General features: G+C 44.8%; 1 protein-coding gene and 1 non-coding gene across 8 annotated transcripts in view; both read right to left on the reverse strand.

Annotated features, from left to right (window-relative positions):
* Nucleotides 1–5,355: 5,355 nt before the first annotated feature.
* On the reverse strand, nucleotides 5,356–5,461 carry LOC116279117 (U6 spliceosomal RNA). The gene has a single exon (XR_004188472.1). It is a non-coding gene; the product is annotated as a U6 spliceosomal RNA (small nuclear RNA).
* A 2,674-nt stretch (nucleotides 5,462–8,135) lies between these two features.
* The window catches only part of LCA5L (lebercilin LCA5 like), a 29,790-nt gene continuing 20,492 nt past the window's right edge, over nucleotides 8,136–17,433 (reverse strand). For 5 of the 7 annotated variants that reach the window (XM_072969350.1, XM_072969346.1, XM_072969352.1 and 2 more), the window contains 4 exons: nucleotides 14,512–14,596; nucleotides 12,899–13,005; nucleotides 12,615–12,732; nucleotides 8,136–10,626 (listed from right to left, as the gene is read on the reverse strand). In XM_072969350.1, the coding sequence (XP_072825451.1) occupies nucleotides 9,905–10,626; nucleotides 12,615–12,732; nucleotides 12,899–13,005; nucleotides 14,512–14,596 (1,032 nt within the window). In that variant the 3' untranslated portion in view covers nucleotides 8,136–9,904. Of the gene's footprint in view, nucleotides 10,627–12,614; nucleotides 12,733–12,898; nucleotides 13,006–14,506; nucleotides 14,657–17,433 lie in introns of those variants that run through there. The other 2 variants (XR_012076541.1, XM_072969355.1) reach the window with 2 other exon arrangements.

Here is a 17,433-nt window from a genome sequence, read left to right on the forward strand (position 1 = left end):
TTGGAAAGTACAGAGAAGGAGGAAGGAAGCAGAGTTGCCTCCGCTTCCACAGAACTGGGACTCCTGGTGTCACGTTCATGCTCTTCGCTCCTCTGAAGTTGTATAGGTAGCTCTAGGTTTTATGCTTCTATTAAAAGTCCAGGATCTAGTTTATAGCTGCATATGAAAATAGACATGTGTTTGATTTAAAGTACAGCTGAAGCTCTCTTCGTGCAAGTTCGGTCTCCTTTCTATTTATGGTAAGTCAAGCAGGGAGCTCTTTCTATTTACAAATCCACAGTCATTTCTGTCAGAGGTTAATATAGTTCTTCTGTTGCCACCGCAAGTGGGTGGAATGCTAACTAAACTCGTTTACTCTTCCCTGACCTGGTCAGACTCTGGCCACCCGTGGTTTTTCTTACACAAACATAGCTCTCTGTGGGGGCGGTGTGTCTGTGCTTGTGTGTGCGTGTGTGTGCGTGTGTGCGTGCACACCCGGGCACGCTGATGTTCCTGTCAGTCTATATTTAATTGGCTTTAACACTGTGTATGAAGCCTTCTCTGGACCACCTTAGAACATCGTGTTGTCTTTTTCCTTCCCCTCCTCACCTGAACATCTTAAGTAGTATCAGTATGACTGATCTGCCACCTAATTTTGTATTGACTTGTGTCTGCTGTTACATGTTTTTATTCCTAATGTTTTAGATATTTGTGTGTGTGTGATAAAGGGTTTTCTTCCTGTGAATGCGGCAAGTGCCTTCAGGGCCACCGACTGTTTCTTGGCCTTTTTGTACCCCTCCCAGCATGTTGTTAGTAATTACCCAGGAATATTTAATTAAAAAAAAACCAAACAACTCAGGTAATGGTTTTCTACTAGGGCCATGTATACCTTTCACAGGAAGATTATTTTCATAGTTGAGGGGTTACTAATGAACACTTACTAGAATCTTCTAGGGTACTGCTCTCTTACGAGTCCTCAGGACACGGCTGCTCGGTGGGGTCACCAGCTCCAAGGCTCTGCGTGTGGCGCTCCGCACGCCTCGCGGGCCCTGGGGCAGGCGGCTCGTTTTCTCTCTGGGCTCGCTGTTCTTGTTCGGGTGGGTCCGCTTTTCTGCCCGCACGTCGGCAGCACAAAGTGCGTGCGTCCCTCTTTCCACCCTCAGAGTACTGACTCCTGCGGCTGAGTTCAATCTTAAATTGAATGAATATTGTAGCTTTTGCGGGTATGTTTGCTGTTGCTTGTGCTTTTGGTGTCATCTCTAAGAATCCATTGCCAGAGCCAAGGTCAAAGACTTACCCCTATGTTTTTGTCTAAGAGTTTTAGCTTTTACAGTTAGGTCTTTGGTTCATTTTGAGTTAATTTTATATACAGAGAGGGGTAAGGGTTCAGCTTTATTCTTTTGCCCGTGGATATCCAGTTGTCCAAGCACCATTTGTTGATGAGGTTATTTCCCCATTGGGTGGTCTTGGTGACCTTGTCGAAAGTCAGTTGACTGTCGATACGTGGGCTTACTTCTGGACTGGCAGTTCTGTTCCGTCCACGTGTCTGTTCTCACACCTGTTCCCCAGTGTTTTGATTACTGTTACTTGGTAATACGTTTTGAAATTGGGGAGTATGAACCCTCCAGTTTTGTTCTTTTTAAAGATTGTTTGGCAATCCTAGGTCCCTTGCAATTCCATGTGAATTTTGGGTTCAGCTTTTCAATTTCCACAAAGAAGTTAGCTGGGATTCTGTAGGGGCCGTCGAGTCTGTCAGTTTGGGGCGCACTGCCGTCTTAATGACATCGAGTCTTCCAACCCCTGAACATGGGTGGGTGCCTTTCCGTTTATTTAAATCTTCAGTTGCTTTCAACAGTGTTCTGTAGTTTTCAGATGACAGGTTTTGTACTTATTTTGTTCAATTTATTCATAAGTATTTTATTCTTTTCAGTATGATAAGTGGAATTGTTGTGAAGTTTAATTTCAGGTTTTTTGTTACGAGTGTATTGAAATGGATATTTGTACATTGATCTTGTTTCATGCAACCTTCAGAGCTCATTTAGCAGTTTCGGTAGTTTTTTAGTGGATTCCTTAGCATTTTCCATGTATAAGACCGTGTCACCTGTGAACAGAAAGAGTTTTACTTCTTCCTTTCCAATGAACACTTTTTCTTCTTTTGTGTGCCTAACTGCTCTGGGGGAATGTCCAGTATGATGTTGAGTAGAAGTGATGAGTGTGGACTCACCTCTCTTCATCTGGTTTTGGTGTCAGGGTTCTGCAAGCCTTGTGAGAGTGAGCCAGAGAGTGTTTCTCCTGGTTTTGTATCCTGGGCCAGGTTGCTTAAGGTCTGAATGATTGACTCTTTGCAGGTATGTTGAACTTGCTGGTAAAAGCTGGGTTTTCTCTTATTCCTGATTTCAGTTTCTTTAGTGATTGTAGGGTTATTCAGTTTCATGTTTCTTCTTGAGTCATATTAGGCATCTTAGTGTGGGGATTTATCTATTTCTTCTCAACTTCCAAATATACTGGGATACAATTGTAAATGCTCTGTATGTGATGGGAAATACAAGCTTTAAAATTGTGGGGTGTGGTCTTCTGTGTGTGTCCATTAGGTCAGACAGACTTAACCAGTATCTTATCCAAATCTTTATCTGTAGTTACACTACTGCTCTTTTATTTGCTGAGCTGTCCATTACTGATAAAGGCATGTAAAGATCTCCCACTGTGATGTAGACTTGTAGTTATGTCAAGTTTTGCTGTATGTTTTTAAGTTATTTTTAAATGTATGTATGTGTAGAACTCATATAGCTTCCTAGTGGATTGGGCTCTTTATTATGCTAACCTGTGTTTTCTCTAGTAATAATTTTTGCCTTCAGGTCTTTTTTTTTTTTGATAAACACTAACTCTCATTTGAATGGCCTTTGCCTGGCAAGCCTTTTGTCTCCCTGTGACTTTCTGTATCTCAGTGGCTTAGATATATGTGTAGAGAGCACACAGCTGTATTTTAAAAATCCAACCCATATTGTCTTTTAACTGGAACATATTGAAATTACTGATATATTTGGATTTATGTCATATTATTTTGTGCTTTTATTTTTGTTTTTATTTGTTCCACTTTTTTCTGTTTTCTTTTTTCTCCTTTTCTGCTGTTTCAGGAGAACCTGTAGTTCTTTCCTCCTCCTGTGTTTCTCCCGTGCGTCCCTTCACTGCTCACATGGAACACTCTCCTCCTGACGCTTCTGATCACCAAATGTGTGCGGCTTTTACCCCATAACAAGCAATTCTTGGGGACACCAGTGGGTGTCCAGCAATTTAACTCAATTCTGACACTCTTTACCTGGCGAGATCATCAGATCCTACAGGTTAAGGCCCATAGGACTGCTCCCCACTTCAGATGCCCGTCCCAAGTCCAGGTTGTCACCTGTGCCTCTGACTGATCAGCTGTAAGTCAGAGGGTCCCACAGCCCCCTCCTCAGGTTTGATTAATTTGCTAGAGTGACTCACAGGACTCAGGAAAACCGTTCACTTTCTGTTCACCAGATAATTATAAAAGGATGTGGTAAAGGACAGAGATGAATGTGCAGAGAAAGTGATGTGTGAGGAGGGCATGTGGGGAGGGGCAGGAGCTTCTGTGCCCTCTCTGGGCACGCCCGTCTCCCCAGACCTTCACGTGGTCACCAACCCAGAAGCTCCCCACCCTGCACTTCTGGGATTTTGTGGCGGCTCCATCCCGTAGGCACGGTCAATCATTAACTTCATTTCCAGCCCTTGTCCCCTCTCGAGAATGGGGGTCAGGACTGCAAGTTCTAAGCTTCTAACCACGGTTTGTTCTTTGTGGTGATCAGCCCCCATCCAGGAGCCACCCAGAGTCACCTCGTTAGAACAAAGGACACGCCTGTCACCCAGGGAGTGACAGGGGTTTCAGGAGTCCTGTGTCAGGAAGGGACCAGACGCTGGGACAAACGATGCTCCTGGTGCTCTTGTCACTTAGGAATTTCCAGGGTTCCAGGAGCTCCGGGCCGGGAAGCAGAGGCGGAGACCACCATACATTTTCTATTATCTCACCATTACTTTTGTTTTTCACATCCCTCTGCCATACTTTTTGAAGTTATTTGATTTTTTTTGCTTTAGTGCTTACACTAGAAAATTATCAACGTTTAAGTTAATATTTTACTGTCCCCATCCGCAGCGTAAGCCTAGCTTCCCTCCCGTGCGCACCTGCATGTAGTTAATGCGGTACAGCCATGCTGCCTGGGCTCCAGCTTCCGTTTTTGTAACCCCTCAAGGCAGCGCTTGTGTACAACAGTGATGTCTGTTTAGAATTACGCACACATTTGCCACTGTCTTGCATGCGAGATCTTTTATCTCAAAATACTCTCCTTCTGCCTGAGGTCTATGTTAGAACAGGGTTAACAAACCACTGTTTGAAAAACTAGGCAGCAGCTGGATGTGGCCCGTAGGCGGAAGCGTGTCTGTTTTATTGGAACGTAGTCAGGCCCGTTTGCGCGTTGTCTGGGCTTTTTCCTGGTGCAGTCGGGGAGCTGAGCGGTTATGACAGAGGGTACCTGGCCCAGGCAGCCGAAAATATGTAGTATCCGCTCCTTTCCAGGAAAAGTTTGATCTTGTCACCAAACTGGGTTTGGATCCGCTTGCCCACGGCACAGCAAAGCCAACCTACTGACACCGGTTGTGATGAAGGAATGTACAGTGTTTATTTATTTGCAGGGTGCTGAGCAAGGAGAGTGGGCAGCTTGAGCTCAGAGGACCCGAACTCCCCGATGGACGGCTTCTAGGGGAGGGTTTTTATCTTATGTTTTAATTAAATATGAGGGGGGTAGGGGAGGGTTTTTAAAGGCAACATTCAGGGTGAGGGTTGCAGCTCACAGACTTTCTTCTGATTGGTAACAAGGTGGTTCTGAAAATTTAATCATTAGCCATCTGGTTGCAACCAGTCTGGTGTCCGCTGCTGTTGGTCAGTGTGTGGTCACCATCCTCCACCTGGGTGGGGGTCTTAGTTTCTGCAGAAGGACTCAGAGGTCTGCATCAGATGGTTACGTTTATTCCTTGAGGAGGAACGGGAACTCTGTTTCACTGCTGACTGTTGTTTAAACTGTTGTTACTTTCCTTGCTTGATTGCTTTTCCTTTGTTTCTGCCTGCCTTCTCGTCCCTAATTAGTAACTGCTCGAGTCTGCTCTTTGGAACTCTGGGAAGGCCTAGGAGACTAAAGCCTTTTTTAATAAACAAGAAGCCGGACATGGAGGGGCTTTTGTACCTGGGAGGGCCCCGCAGTGTCCTGCTGGGTCTCAGTCTCTGCTTTAGAATTTCCTTTGGAGAGGCTCTGATGGTGGCAAACTCTGTTTTCGCTTCTCTGAAAATATGTCTCATTCTTTTTTCCCTCAAATATGGAATGCTTCACAAGGTTCATGTCATCTTTGCGCAGGGGTGGTGCTCGTCTTCTCTGAATGGTTCTAATTTTCATGTGTGTGCTGTGGAAGTGAGCTCTCCCTTATTGTTGGTACTTTCAGAAGGTGTATGTTCTGGGATAACAGTGCTTCTGTCAGCCTGTTAAAAATACTGGCCAGTCTCCTGCCTCCTTTGTTGCTCCTGAGAAGTGCAGTTGCTGCGCCTTTGATGATAAGCTTCCTTTTTCTTGTAGGCACTTTTAAGATTTTCTCTTTGTGTTTGGTGCTCTGCATTTTCATTGTGATCTAGCTGGGGGTGAATTTTTTTTATTTCTGCTTATTTTGTTTGGAGTTTATTAGGCTTTCTAAATCAACGGATTCATATTCTTTGTCAGTTCTGGAAACATTAGTCCTGCTCCATTCTTGAACTCGAGCAGGACCCTGTGGGGCCCTTGAGTACCCAAGCCCCTCTGTGTGCCGTTTCTTATTTATAGGGAAAAAGTTTCAGTCTCCTAGACCTTCCTTGGGTTCCAAAGGGCATATTCAAGTGGTTACTAATTAGGAAAGTGAGGAAATATAGAAACAAAGGAAAAGCAGTCAAGAACAATAGTGCAGTAATTGAGGGGGGGGCAGGGTATAGCTGTAGTGGTAGAGCACGTGCCTAGCATGCACGAGGTCCTGGGTTCAATCCCCAGCACCTCCATTAAAATAAATGAATAAATAAACCTAATTACCTTCACCCCCAACAAAACAAAACAATAGAGCAGCAAGAAAGCAGAGCCCTAGTTCCTCCTCAAGGGGCATGCATAACAATCTGATGCATATCTTGGAGTTTTTTTTACAGGAACTAAGGCTCCCCCCACGTGGAGGAGGGTAACTTCAGGCTGAGCACATGATTCCTGGAACATCTCTGTTACCTCCTCACCAACCAGTCAGAAGAAAGTCACACCAAGTTTTGCCTTTAAAAACTCTTCCCTAAGACCCTTCAGGAAGTTGGAGTCTTTTGAGGACAAGGCGCCCGGCCTCCTTGCTGGGCCCCCGAGCACGCGTTTCTCTGCTCCAAAACGCGCCGTCTGGGCTTGTTTGGCCTCACGGGCACCAGGCACGTGGCCTTGGGTTCAGCCATGTTCTCTCTTCCTTCTTCAGAAACAATGTGTTAAACTGTTTCACTCTATTCATGCCTGTGAACCTCCTTCTGGCATTTTCCCTTTGCCTCGCTGAGCTTTCCTAGGGATCATTCCTTCAGCTCAGTCTTTCTACTTTCTTCATTCTGGTCTCTTCTGCTGTTCAGCCTGTTTACTGAGTTAATTTAAATTAAAGTAGTATATGTCTTCTGAGGTTTTTGTTACATATACTGAGTAATTGTTCTTTTTATTCATATTTTTCGAAACTTTTATTTCTTGAAACATTTATTTTCTGTGTATTTTTGACTGGGGGAAAAAATGCACAACGTAAAAGTTGAGAATTATGTTTTGTTACTCCTGAGGACTATAGCCCGGGAAGGCAGCCTGTCAGATAGCTCTGAAGGACTGTTCCAGAATAGTAAAGAAGGAGCCAGGATATATAGGAGTTTTAGCTGAAAAAAAAAAAAAATCCTGTAGTTGAACTTCAAAAGATTACTGCTAATCACAAAAAATGGGCATCTCAAGTTAATGATTTTAGTGCTTTTCTACATATGGGAAGATGCAAGAGTCTGGGCTTTTAAATTTATACCTTTAATATGCATCTTAATTATCTAGGGCCTGTGTCCTGTCTTTCTCTGTCCTGAGCGCCCCTCAGGGTGCACCATCAGGGGCCCCTGCCGTGACTGATGGCTTTATGGCCACTAACATCCTTTGTTTACTGAAGCTGCAGGTGACTTTCTTTGTCCCCATATAATAATACTAAAATGCGGAGTCTGCAAATCTGACCCTGTTGCTCCTTGTTTTCTTGTTTTTTTTTCTTACCTTTCTGGGGGAGTTTCTTGAGGGCGGGGTTAAAGGTAGGTGCTTCTTGAGAAGATTTGCATTTCTACTGCCATGGGGGTACCACCAGCCTAGATCTCTTTAAACTTTAGTTTTAGATTATAGAGACCAGGTAACCCAATTTTAGACTCTCCAACAGGATGAGGGCTGCTTGTGGCTACAGAGGTTCAGAGTTAAGGCAATTCTGGTAGCTCACGGCAGCTGGATGTCCCAGTTTGTGGGAAGGACCCCCTGCTGGGCGCCTACTTGGGCTGACTTTGTCCTCTGGGTTTTGTCCTGGAGGCTTTTTGGATACTCAGCAAATGCCCGCTAGGCAGAAGCTGACTTCAGAGCTCTGCTCCCTTGCCACCCTGGGCACCCACTTTCCCTAGTGTTTACCAGCTAAGCAACTGATTAAAAAACATGTTTGTATAGTTAATACGGCATTTGTAGCTTTTTTACAGCAGGAGTGACAGAGTATCTTGTCTACCAGACTACAGGAAATGGATTTCTTGTTTTTATTTTAAAGCCTTTTTTTCTCCTTATTATAAAGTTATGTCCATTATAGAATATTAGGAGGAGGTGGGTGTAGCTCAGCGGTAGGGCGTGTGCTTAGCACGCACGAGGTCCTGGCTTCGATCCCCAGGACCTCCGCTAACCGACAACAGCAACAAAACCCAAACAAAAAAGAAAATCACAGTAGAAAAAATGCCAAGAATCAACTTAAAAATTGGCCACAATCTCATTCCTCAGAGATAAAAGGTTAGCATTTTAGTTTGTTACCCTGTAACTTCCTATGCATATAATTTTTAAAACAAGATGACTACAAAGTAACGGGCACAGATGATGTTTTTATTGAGTAATTCCCCACAGAAGCACTTTTAGGTAGCTCTGATTTAAAGTTATGATTCGTGCTTTTGTTGTGGGGAGGCATAAGGAAGGACCCCTTGAAAATTCCTCCGTCCTCTGTAGAGCGGGGTCGGCGTCGTGAGACTGGTACCACGCTGGGCAGCGTTTCAGGAACCCTTTTAGTAAATGTCTCCGCATTTAGAGCTGGGCAGTTCTGTCCTTCCACGTGGGTTTGTGCGTCTCCCTGTATGAGCCTCCGAGGATTCCAGCTCTCCTCCCCTCTCCCGCTCCCCCTTTTATCCTGCCTTCTCTTTTCCCCCCACTGTGGTTTTCATAAAGATCAAAGCTTATGCCAGTCGTAGTATTTATCTCATCTTTGGTTTTAAATGCAATTCTTTTTACACCACGACTTTCACTCCCTTTTGGAAGTTTATTTTACTGTTCTCAGTTTTCAAAAGTGTGTTGATATTGATGAAATACAATTCGTATTTTCTGGCAAGACAAGAAAATTCAAACATAAAAACTTTCTCTGCTGGTTGGGCCTCCCCCTCCCTTGGGTGTGCATCATATGCCTGCATTAACCAGTCTCCTGAGGAGACGACATTCCTTCTTAATCTCATGAAAGGTCATGACTCCTTAGAAGATAACCTTCCGTCTTAATTTGGTAAGGTGCAGTGACCCCACTGCTTTGTAGTGTAGATCTGGATTGTGTAAACTGTCAATGATACGTTTGACGTATAACCTCTGTCTAAAAAACGTAACGTAACTGCGCTTTGACCTCTAATGGGCACAATCGCCCTCAAGAGCTTTCTGAAAGGCTGTCTCCCAGGTTGTAATCCTCAACCTGGTTCAAATAAAATTTCCATTTCTTTCTTAGATCAACCATTATTTGCTCTTTTTGTCCAAAGTATTACACACCAACCCATAAACATGTTTGGAAATAGTATGGTCTAAATCTTAAATAAGTTTCCCTTGTCAATAAATGAAGGTAAGTTAATGGATTAACACTGGGAGTACAGCCCCCTCTATATAGTCTGAATATAAAATATTCCGGGTGTAACAAATACATTCATTAGGACTGAACAGCTCACTTGAATGGACATGAATTATACCATTATGCTTGTTTCTAAGAAGACTGATAGAAAAAGGGTCAAGGTACAGGTATGCAACAAATATAAATAAAAAATGCTGAACCGTAGGTGTACATGAGGAAAGTGTCACCTACAAAGGCAGGACATTAGACGCCCAGTTTGGCAGAATAAGAGAACACTCAAAAATAATTTTCATAAAACCAAGCTTGGTCATCACTGCTTTTTTTTAAAACTTAAATTTAAAGAGAGGCTTCTCATTATATGGGTTCCTTTCAGAGCTGCTTCCGTGGTTTTAAGTTACAGAGTCATTTGACTCCTGACACAGTTCTCACTTGCAGGAGATGTGTATGTCTTGGGTTGACTGACTTACTGGCTACAGAGGCTCATGGGATATTGAACCATATAATAAATCAGTCTTCCAAAAGATAGTGGACATGTTTCAGTTGTAGGGAAAAAAAAGATGTAATTTTGTTTTTGAAATGTTGTCCTTGGCTAATGTACAGTGGATTTTAAAGTCAGATGAGCACTAGAACAAAACCTTAATTATCCAAAGTCTATTTAAGTAGTGAAAACACATACACGTATGTAATTAGAATGGTAAGATTCAAGGCCCATAAGACCAGAATATCAAACCAGAGTGGGTTAGGATATTGATTATATTTAAATAATTATTTTCCTCTTTCCTTCTGTCGGTGAAGATGACCTGATAGAACTGACCACAGTTACGTTAGAATCTCCGAAAGCATTGCTGGCGGAGGCCTGACCAGGAGGCACGCGGTGCATCTCACTCTGCAGCCTCTCCTCAGACTCTTTAACGACAGCAAGACCGGCTTGGTCGTTTTTTAAGATGCACCCTGAGCCGAAGAGCTCTTCCATCAGAACGCTTTTCTTCTCCCTGAAAGCTGTGTCCTTCGCTCTTGCTCGGGAAGACTTCCCGCAGGAGGGCGGGCCGGCGCCGGCCGGCCCCTCGGGCCTCGGCTCCCCCGCGGGCCCGCGACGCCGGCCGGTGCCGAGCGCGGCCCTGGCGCCGCCCGGGGCGGCCGGGCCCCCGGCGGGGAGCCCCTGGTGCAGGTTTTCCGTGGCTTCTGTGAAGGAGTAATGCTTCCTCTGTCTGAAGGGTGTCTTGACACTTGGAGCGGCGTTTTTATGCGGCTCGTCGCCCATGTCGTTGACTTCCGGACTTCGTCTAAACTCTTCTCTTCCTGGCTCGTCCTCCTGGCCGCCTTCCCCCTCGGGATGGGCCACCTGAGCTCCTTTCGGTGGCAGTTCCTGGTCCTTCAGTAACGTGGGTTTCCTGTCTGGATCGGCCACTCTCTCTCTCTGCGGTCCAGCGTTCTCCGGAGACGGCTCTGCTTCCGGACGCCCCCCGTCCTGGGATAAGTCTGTGTTAGAAAGGCAGTCAGCTGAGTGATCTTGAAGAGTGATGGGTTTCTACTGCAAGATGGATACTTAGCACACTGAGCTACATCTCCGGTCAGGCACGTTAAAATGACAAAAAGGAAAGAAAACACATGCATCTGACACTAGAATACAGGGGAGGGTGCTGTCATGTGAATTTATTCACACATCGAATAAATGAGAATCATGAAACAAGAGAAAAATGGCATTCATAAAATTTGCGTGATCTCTCCCCCTTCCCTGGGCATCTGCGGGGCGTTCTGCCTGGAGTGCTCGTCTCGGGTGACCCCGTGGGTCACTTCCTCCCTCCTTGCGAGTCCTACTGAGGCGCCATCGACACCCTCATCTCCCCACCACGGCCCCCTCCCCACCTCCTTCTGTCTGGACCGTCTTTGCAGCGCCTGCCACCCGCTCACCTAGACATCCCGCACGTCTTCCCGCCCCGGGACACGCGCACCCAGGGCGGGCAAGTTGCCCTCTCCTCTGGCCCCGCCCCCCAGTGCCTGGATCAGAGCCTGACACACAGCATATGCTCAGAAAATAGTTGTCGAGTGAGTGGCTCAACTTCCTAGGACAATATGAAGTACCAAAAGGACAAAAAAATAGGTGGAAAACGTCAATGGACCGGCGACTATAGAAGGACCTGCACCGGGTGGCGTGGCTTTCCGGGTGGGTTCTGCCGGCCCGGGGTGTTAATTAAACTTCATTCTAAGGCCACACCGCACAGCTCAGGTGTGGCCGCTCCTGGCCTGTACTGAGGCCTCTCCCCGCGGCTCCGGGGGAACCTGGGGAGCTGTTCCCAGTGACTGCTCTCTCCAGGGAGGTTGTGCCTGCCCAGCCGTGTGCAGTTTCACCCGATTTCCCTTGAGCAGTATGTTAACGTGAAAACAACGGGGCAGGATCTTCAAAATTCTGAGGGAAAATGATCTCCAACCCGGAATTTTCCTTCTAGTCAATTATTAGTCAAGTCTAGGGTCGGATAATGACACCTCGGGATGAAAGGCACACAGATTTACCTCGCACGCATCCATTCTCAGGGAGCAAGCAGAGGTTGTGCTGGCAGGATGTGATGGTGTTAACCAAGGAAGGGGAGGATTTGGCGGAGGAAACAGAAGGCCCAGTGGAGAAGGGGCGCCAGGCGCCAGCGGGAAAGGTGAAGGGAGGCCCCATCCTCTGGGGCACAGGCCGGAGGCCAAGGGGCTTAAGCATTAAGGGCTGACCCTCCAGCCTCCAGCGTCCTGGGTCCACCCTGACCAGGGCCTGGCGGAGGTGTCCCCACCCTCTGGTCCGGGCAGTCTGGGTTGGCCGAGGACCCTGGTTTCGCCCCCCAGGAATGCTCGGCTCTGACAGACTCCTGAGAGCTGGACATCAGCTCTGGAATCTGAGCACAAGAAGAACCGAGCAGCCCACCCGGGACTCTCCCTGCACCTGCAGAGCAGCCCTGAGGCCACCCGGCTCCCAGGACCTGTGACCAGGGCTCTGGCTGTGCCCCGGGCCTTCGGGAAGCTGCAGCCAGCCTCCGTCCAGCCTGCCTTCTCTGGACGCTTCGCTAGTCTCCGTGAGGGGTAGCGCTGCCCTTGGCTCAGCGGGGGTTGGGTTTGTGACTCAGTTTTTCAGAACTGAACACGTTGTTGAAGGGTCCGCGCAGGACAGGGAGGGTGAGGAAAGCAAGGGACGACTGGCATCAAACTGAAGAGGGTGGTGCTTCTGGGGGGCAGGGGAGGGTTGTGGTCACGAGGGGCCCACGGGCTGTCCCAGGGGACACCCACGTTCTGCTGCTTAAGCAAGGAAGTGGCTTCACAGGTGTTCATTTTACAACGGTTCTTTAAATGGAAGATCTCTCTTTTATGTGTACTTTTATACACACACAGTAATTCACAATTAAAAAAATAAATGAAGCGTAAAGGAGACAAATCGACTCTACTTCAATTAAAAAAAAGAGTAAAGAGACTTAAAGAGCTGTTAAAATTACCTTCTTGTTTTCTCTTGGAATCCTCTTGGTTTGGGAATTTGCTGATACAGTGAGAAAGTGCGTAGATTATTTCAGTCGGTTTTTCTTTACGCCCAATGTTTCCTGTTGTCTTTTTACCCTGTAATTTAGAAAAGTGGCAAAAACACATTTTGGGGGTACAGATAGTTTTACATTGTGTTTTATTCAATGAATACGAAATATCTTTTGTATAGAGCAAGTGATCATAGACTATTTTTGTAAAGAAATGTTTAATTAGACATTGCAAGAATTCAAATTTGCTGTACCTTAGTTGCCAGAGATGGAACATCTTCTGATTTTTGGGTTTCCTGGTGTCTTACACTTGTAAAGGAAAAACTTCTCCTGTCTGCTTGTACTGACTTTGTTGAAGAAACTACAGAACAGGTAAATCATGTGTAAGAAACATATTTTACATTTGGAAGCAATACTGATTTTACGTATAAAATAACATAGAAGTTTGTGATGTGATAATAAAACAAAATGTACTAGATATTTTCTAAAGGTTTTCAGTAAATTAATAACATTTGCCAGTTTCACTTTCTCACCTCCTGTTTCCCCTGTTTTGTCTCATTTGGGACCACAAGGGTTCTGGGTTCCCAGGCAGAGAGCACCGAACAAGCAGGAGTTAGCCTGGGTCAGCGCTGCTGTTGGGAGACACGGCTTCCCTGCTTGCAGAAGGGATTCAAAGCTGCAGACAGGCGGGGGGAGGGTATAGCTCGGGGGAGAGCCCGTGCTCGGCATGCACAGGGTCCTGGGCTCAATCCCCAGTGCCTCCATTAACAAAAAACACCGAAAACCAAAACCCAAAACTGTAGACATGCAATGGTAAGAGGGTGAGCCACCACGGTCTCCTGTGCCAGAGTTCTTGGCCATTGATGGCTGCGCTGCCCACGCCAAAGGGCATGACCACTGAATCCAGCAGTCACTTTCCTGGAAGTGTTATTCCATTTAAATGACCCCCTGCTTGATTTCAGCGTCCTCTCTGCTGGCTGTCACTCTGGTCTATGAGCCAGAAGGGAACAAGGGAAGGCAGGCCAGGAAATCTGAGGTCACAGCCTTTAAAAGTAAACATGTCGTTACTTCTAGCAGAATGAGAGGGGAGTGTTCCTACTGAACGTCTTCTGAGCAGGATCTTAGGCTGGGAGATCTGGAGGGGAAGATAAGGATGTCTTGTCCTGAAGGAAAAAATACTGCTCAGCAATAAAAAGGTGCAAACTAACCACATGGCGCAACATGGATGAATCTTAAAAACATCATGCTGAACAAAAGCAGCCGGGCACAAGAGAGGACCTGCTGCATGAGGCCGCGCAGGAAATTCCACAACAGGCAAACTAAGCTATTCTGACCCAAGGGAAACCAGAGGTGGCCGCAGGCCGGGGACGGGGGACCGCGGACTGCCAGGGCAGGAGGGGGCCTTCTGAGGAGATGGGATGTTCTGCATCTTGGCGGGGTGGTGGTTACGTGGGTACACGCGCTCGTCAGAACCTACAGAACTGCACGCTTAAAATGCGTGCATTTTATTGAGGTAAATTGTACTGAAATAAAGGTAACTTTAAAAATCCACACACTGGCTAAGGGACATACTTAGAAAGGTCAGTAACTGGCAGACGTTTTGCTTCAAGCCGAAAAGTTATCCTCTAACCTGCCTGAGTAAGGACAGAGAGGACAGAGGACGGGAAGACAGCATCTCTCTTCTCCTCTAGCTGTTTCAACCATGTTAGGTTTCATTATTCTAGAACCACAAAATGTGTTTCAATGCCTAATACAATGATTTTTTTAAAATAAAAAATTAAAAAAAATTTTGATGATATAAATTAGGAAAATCTGACTAGAGACTTCAAAATAGATTCTGAGCAAACACAATGAAAACATACCTTACCTTTTGGATAATCTTCTTTGTCATGTAGATTTTTAAGTATTCGATTAGTATAGATGTTTCTAATTTCCAGCTCTCGGTCCTTCTCCTAAAGGGAACCGCAGTACCAACATTTCTATAAATGTTTGCTTTTTCTCAACCTGAAGTTCTTGTAAAAAACGATTTAGGGTGAGTTCAGCGGTCTTTGAGCAAAACTACAGATTACAGCAGAAAGAGAAATGGGCCATTTTGTTATATATCATTTCTGACATCAGAAAGTACTAGCTTTTTAACAGTGACAAACCATTGTGATGGGGACAACATTTCTGAAGACTCTGCAAGCCAGTTCGTTTCACTGTAGTTTTTCTGTCCCCTGGGACTGTGTCATGAAGTTTTTGTTCTGTGTGGTCCAATACGGTGGCCACAAACCCCGCTGTGATTTAAATTAATTACAAAAAAATTCAGTCCTCAGTCATACGACCCATATTTCAAGCCCTCAGTTGCTGCATGTGAGTGGGGACCACAGTGTTGAACTGTGGGACCGAACAGTTTCCTCACACAAAATTAATTCTGTTAGATGGGCTGCGTTTACACAGCGAGTGCCAGGGGCGCAGCCTGCAACAAAGATATTGTTGTTCAGCTTTAAATCTCAGTGCTGACCTTTTAAAGTCTTGGCAAAACAGAAAGTTTGAAATCCTAGTTTGTTGAGGGAAAAAAAGGTGTTTCTTTTGTTTTTTAAATTGAAGTATAGTTGATGTACAATATTATACAAGTTACAGGTGAACAATATAGTGATTTACAATTTTTAAAGGTCATACTCCATGAATAGTTACTATAAAATATTGGCTGTATTCCCTGTGCTGTACAATATATCTTTGTAGCTTATTTTATACATAATAGTTTGGACTTCTTAATCCCCACCCCATCCTCCCCCCTCCCCTCTCCCCACTGTTTGCTCTCTAGATCTGTGAATCTGCGGTCTGTTTTGTTTTATTCACTAGTCTGCTGTATTTTTAAATTGAATGGGGTTCTGTGTCCCCTTAGGCTCAAATCTCTGGAATAGTCAGGAGTCTAAAACATCCTTAAAGTTTCTACTCCTCTTTCCCTTGGGTCGGCCCTAGAGGTGACGATGAAGCATGAAAGGCAGTCTCATCCTTCCAGATGAGACAGGACTGGTGGGAGGTAGGAGTATATCCTGAACGCAGGAGGGACGATCGGTGAGAGGCCTGAGTTCAACAACTGAGTCAGAGGAAGTGTCACAATGGATGGTTTTAAATTACTTTGTGTAACACACTCCCTGGGTGTCTTATTTTTCTTCCATGTATTTTTTTTAATGTATCTTAAAAAGATATTTTATTTGTAATTGCATTATTTAATTATTTTCATTTTTGGTGGAGGTGGGGGGTTAGTTAGGTTTATTTATTTTTAGAGGATGTACTGGGGATTGAACGCAGGACCTCGGGCATGCTAAGCATGCACTCTACTTGAGCTATTCCCTCCCCTCTGGCTTATTTCACTTAGAATGACGATCTCCAGGTCCATCCATGTTGCTGCAAATGGCATTATTCCAGTCTTTCTTATGGCTGAGTAGTATTCCATTGTGTGTATATGTGTGTGTGTATGTATGTATGTATGTATAAATATATATATAGACACCACAACTTTATCCAGTCATCTGTTGATGGACATTTAGGTTGTTTCCCTGTCTTGGCTATTGTAAATAGGCCAGCACTTGTTTTTGATAGTAGCCATCCTCATGGTGGTTTTGATTTGTGTTTCCCTAATAAACACTTGAGCATCTTTTCATGTGCTAGTTGATCATTTGTCTACCTTCTTTGGGGAAATGTCTATTTCAGTAATTTTTTCATTTTTGAATTGGGTCATTTGTTTTTCCATTGTTGAGTTTTCCATCATGGTCTCTTTTCTGTAAGTTCCCACCATCATCTCTTTTGTTTGTTTCACTTTGCTATTTATTTGTTGTGGAAACTGGGTTGTTTGTGCTGTAGAGTTTCCCACAGTGTGATGTTGATTGTGTCCCTGAGGTGTTATTTATCATGTTCCCCTGTCCCCTGTATTTCTTTTAAATTGGTCGTTAGATCTAAATGTTTAATCAATCAAGGTATAGGTTTTTTTGGCAGGAACACTCCCTGGGTGGAGGTGTGTACAGGAGTCAGGAAGTGCACAGCGTCAGATGGTTTCCCTTTTGTGACGATCATTGCTTAGATTCACTAACTCATTAAAAGCTCCAAAATAGTGATATTGTCATCCTATCATTCCTTTGACATTATTGATCAGAATGCCTTTACAAAGAGGATCTTCCCTCCTCACAAACTATTTGATTACTCCGAGTATGGGAAAGGTGAAAGTGATTGTTTCCTTTCCTTTATTTACCAGTTTTTGAAATAGTGTGCTGGTTCCCTAGTATACTCAAGATGACTAATCACTGAGGTGTTCTGTTTTGTAAGCAGCCCTGTGAACTTTTTGATTTCTATACATTTGATAAGTTTCTGTCCACATAGTTCCCTTTATCAGTCCTCAAACCACCTCATCTCTGGCCAGTAGGAACCTATTCCAGACTGATGGCTCCGGAGTCTCTCTGACATTCCCCTGATAGTTCTTACACTTTCCTTGCTTTTTTGTAGGACAGTGTGTCCCAGGCTCACATAGTATGTCTTTCATGCTCCAGACCTAGAATTTTTTTTTTAAGGTGACTCAGTTCTTTTTAGTGGGTTATGGATTTTGAAGACCAAGCTTGCACTAGGGGTATTCATTGCTAAATGAGTTGGTCGCATTAGGAAATATGTACTTATTTTTAAAGATAGAATGTCATAAATTCTTACTTTCATTTAAATTCACAACCAGGTCTACTGTTTGACCTTATCTGACTTCTGTATTTTCTTTCTTCCATCCCCAAATCCTAGTTCTCAATGACATGAACATAGTTCA

The sequence above is a fragment of the Vicugna pacos genome, chromosome 1 (genome assembly GCF_048564905.1).
Source record: "Vicugna pacos chromosome 1, VicPac4, whole genome shotgun sequence".
NCBI lineage: Eukaryota > Metazoa > Chordata > Mammalia > Artiodactyla > Camelidae > Vicugna > Vicugna pacos.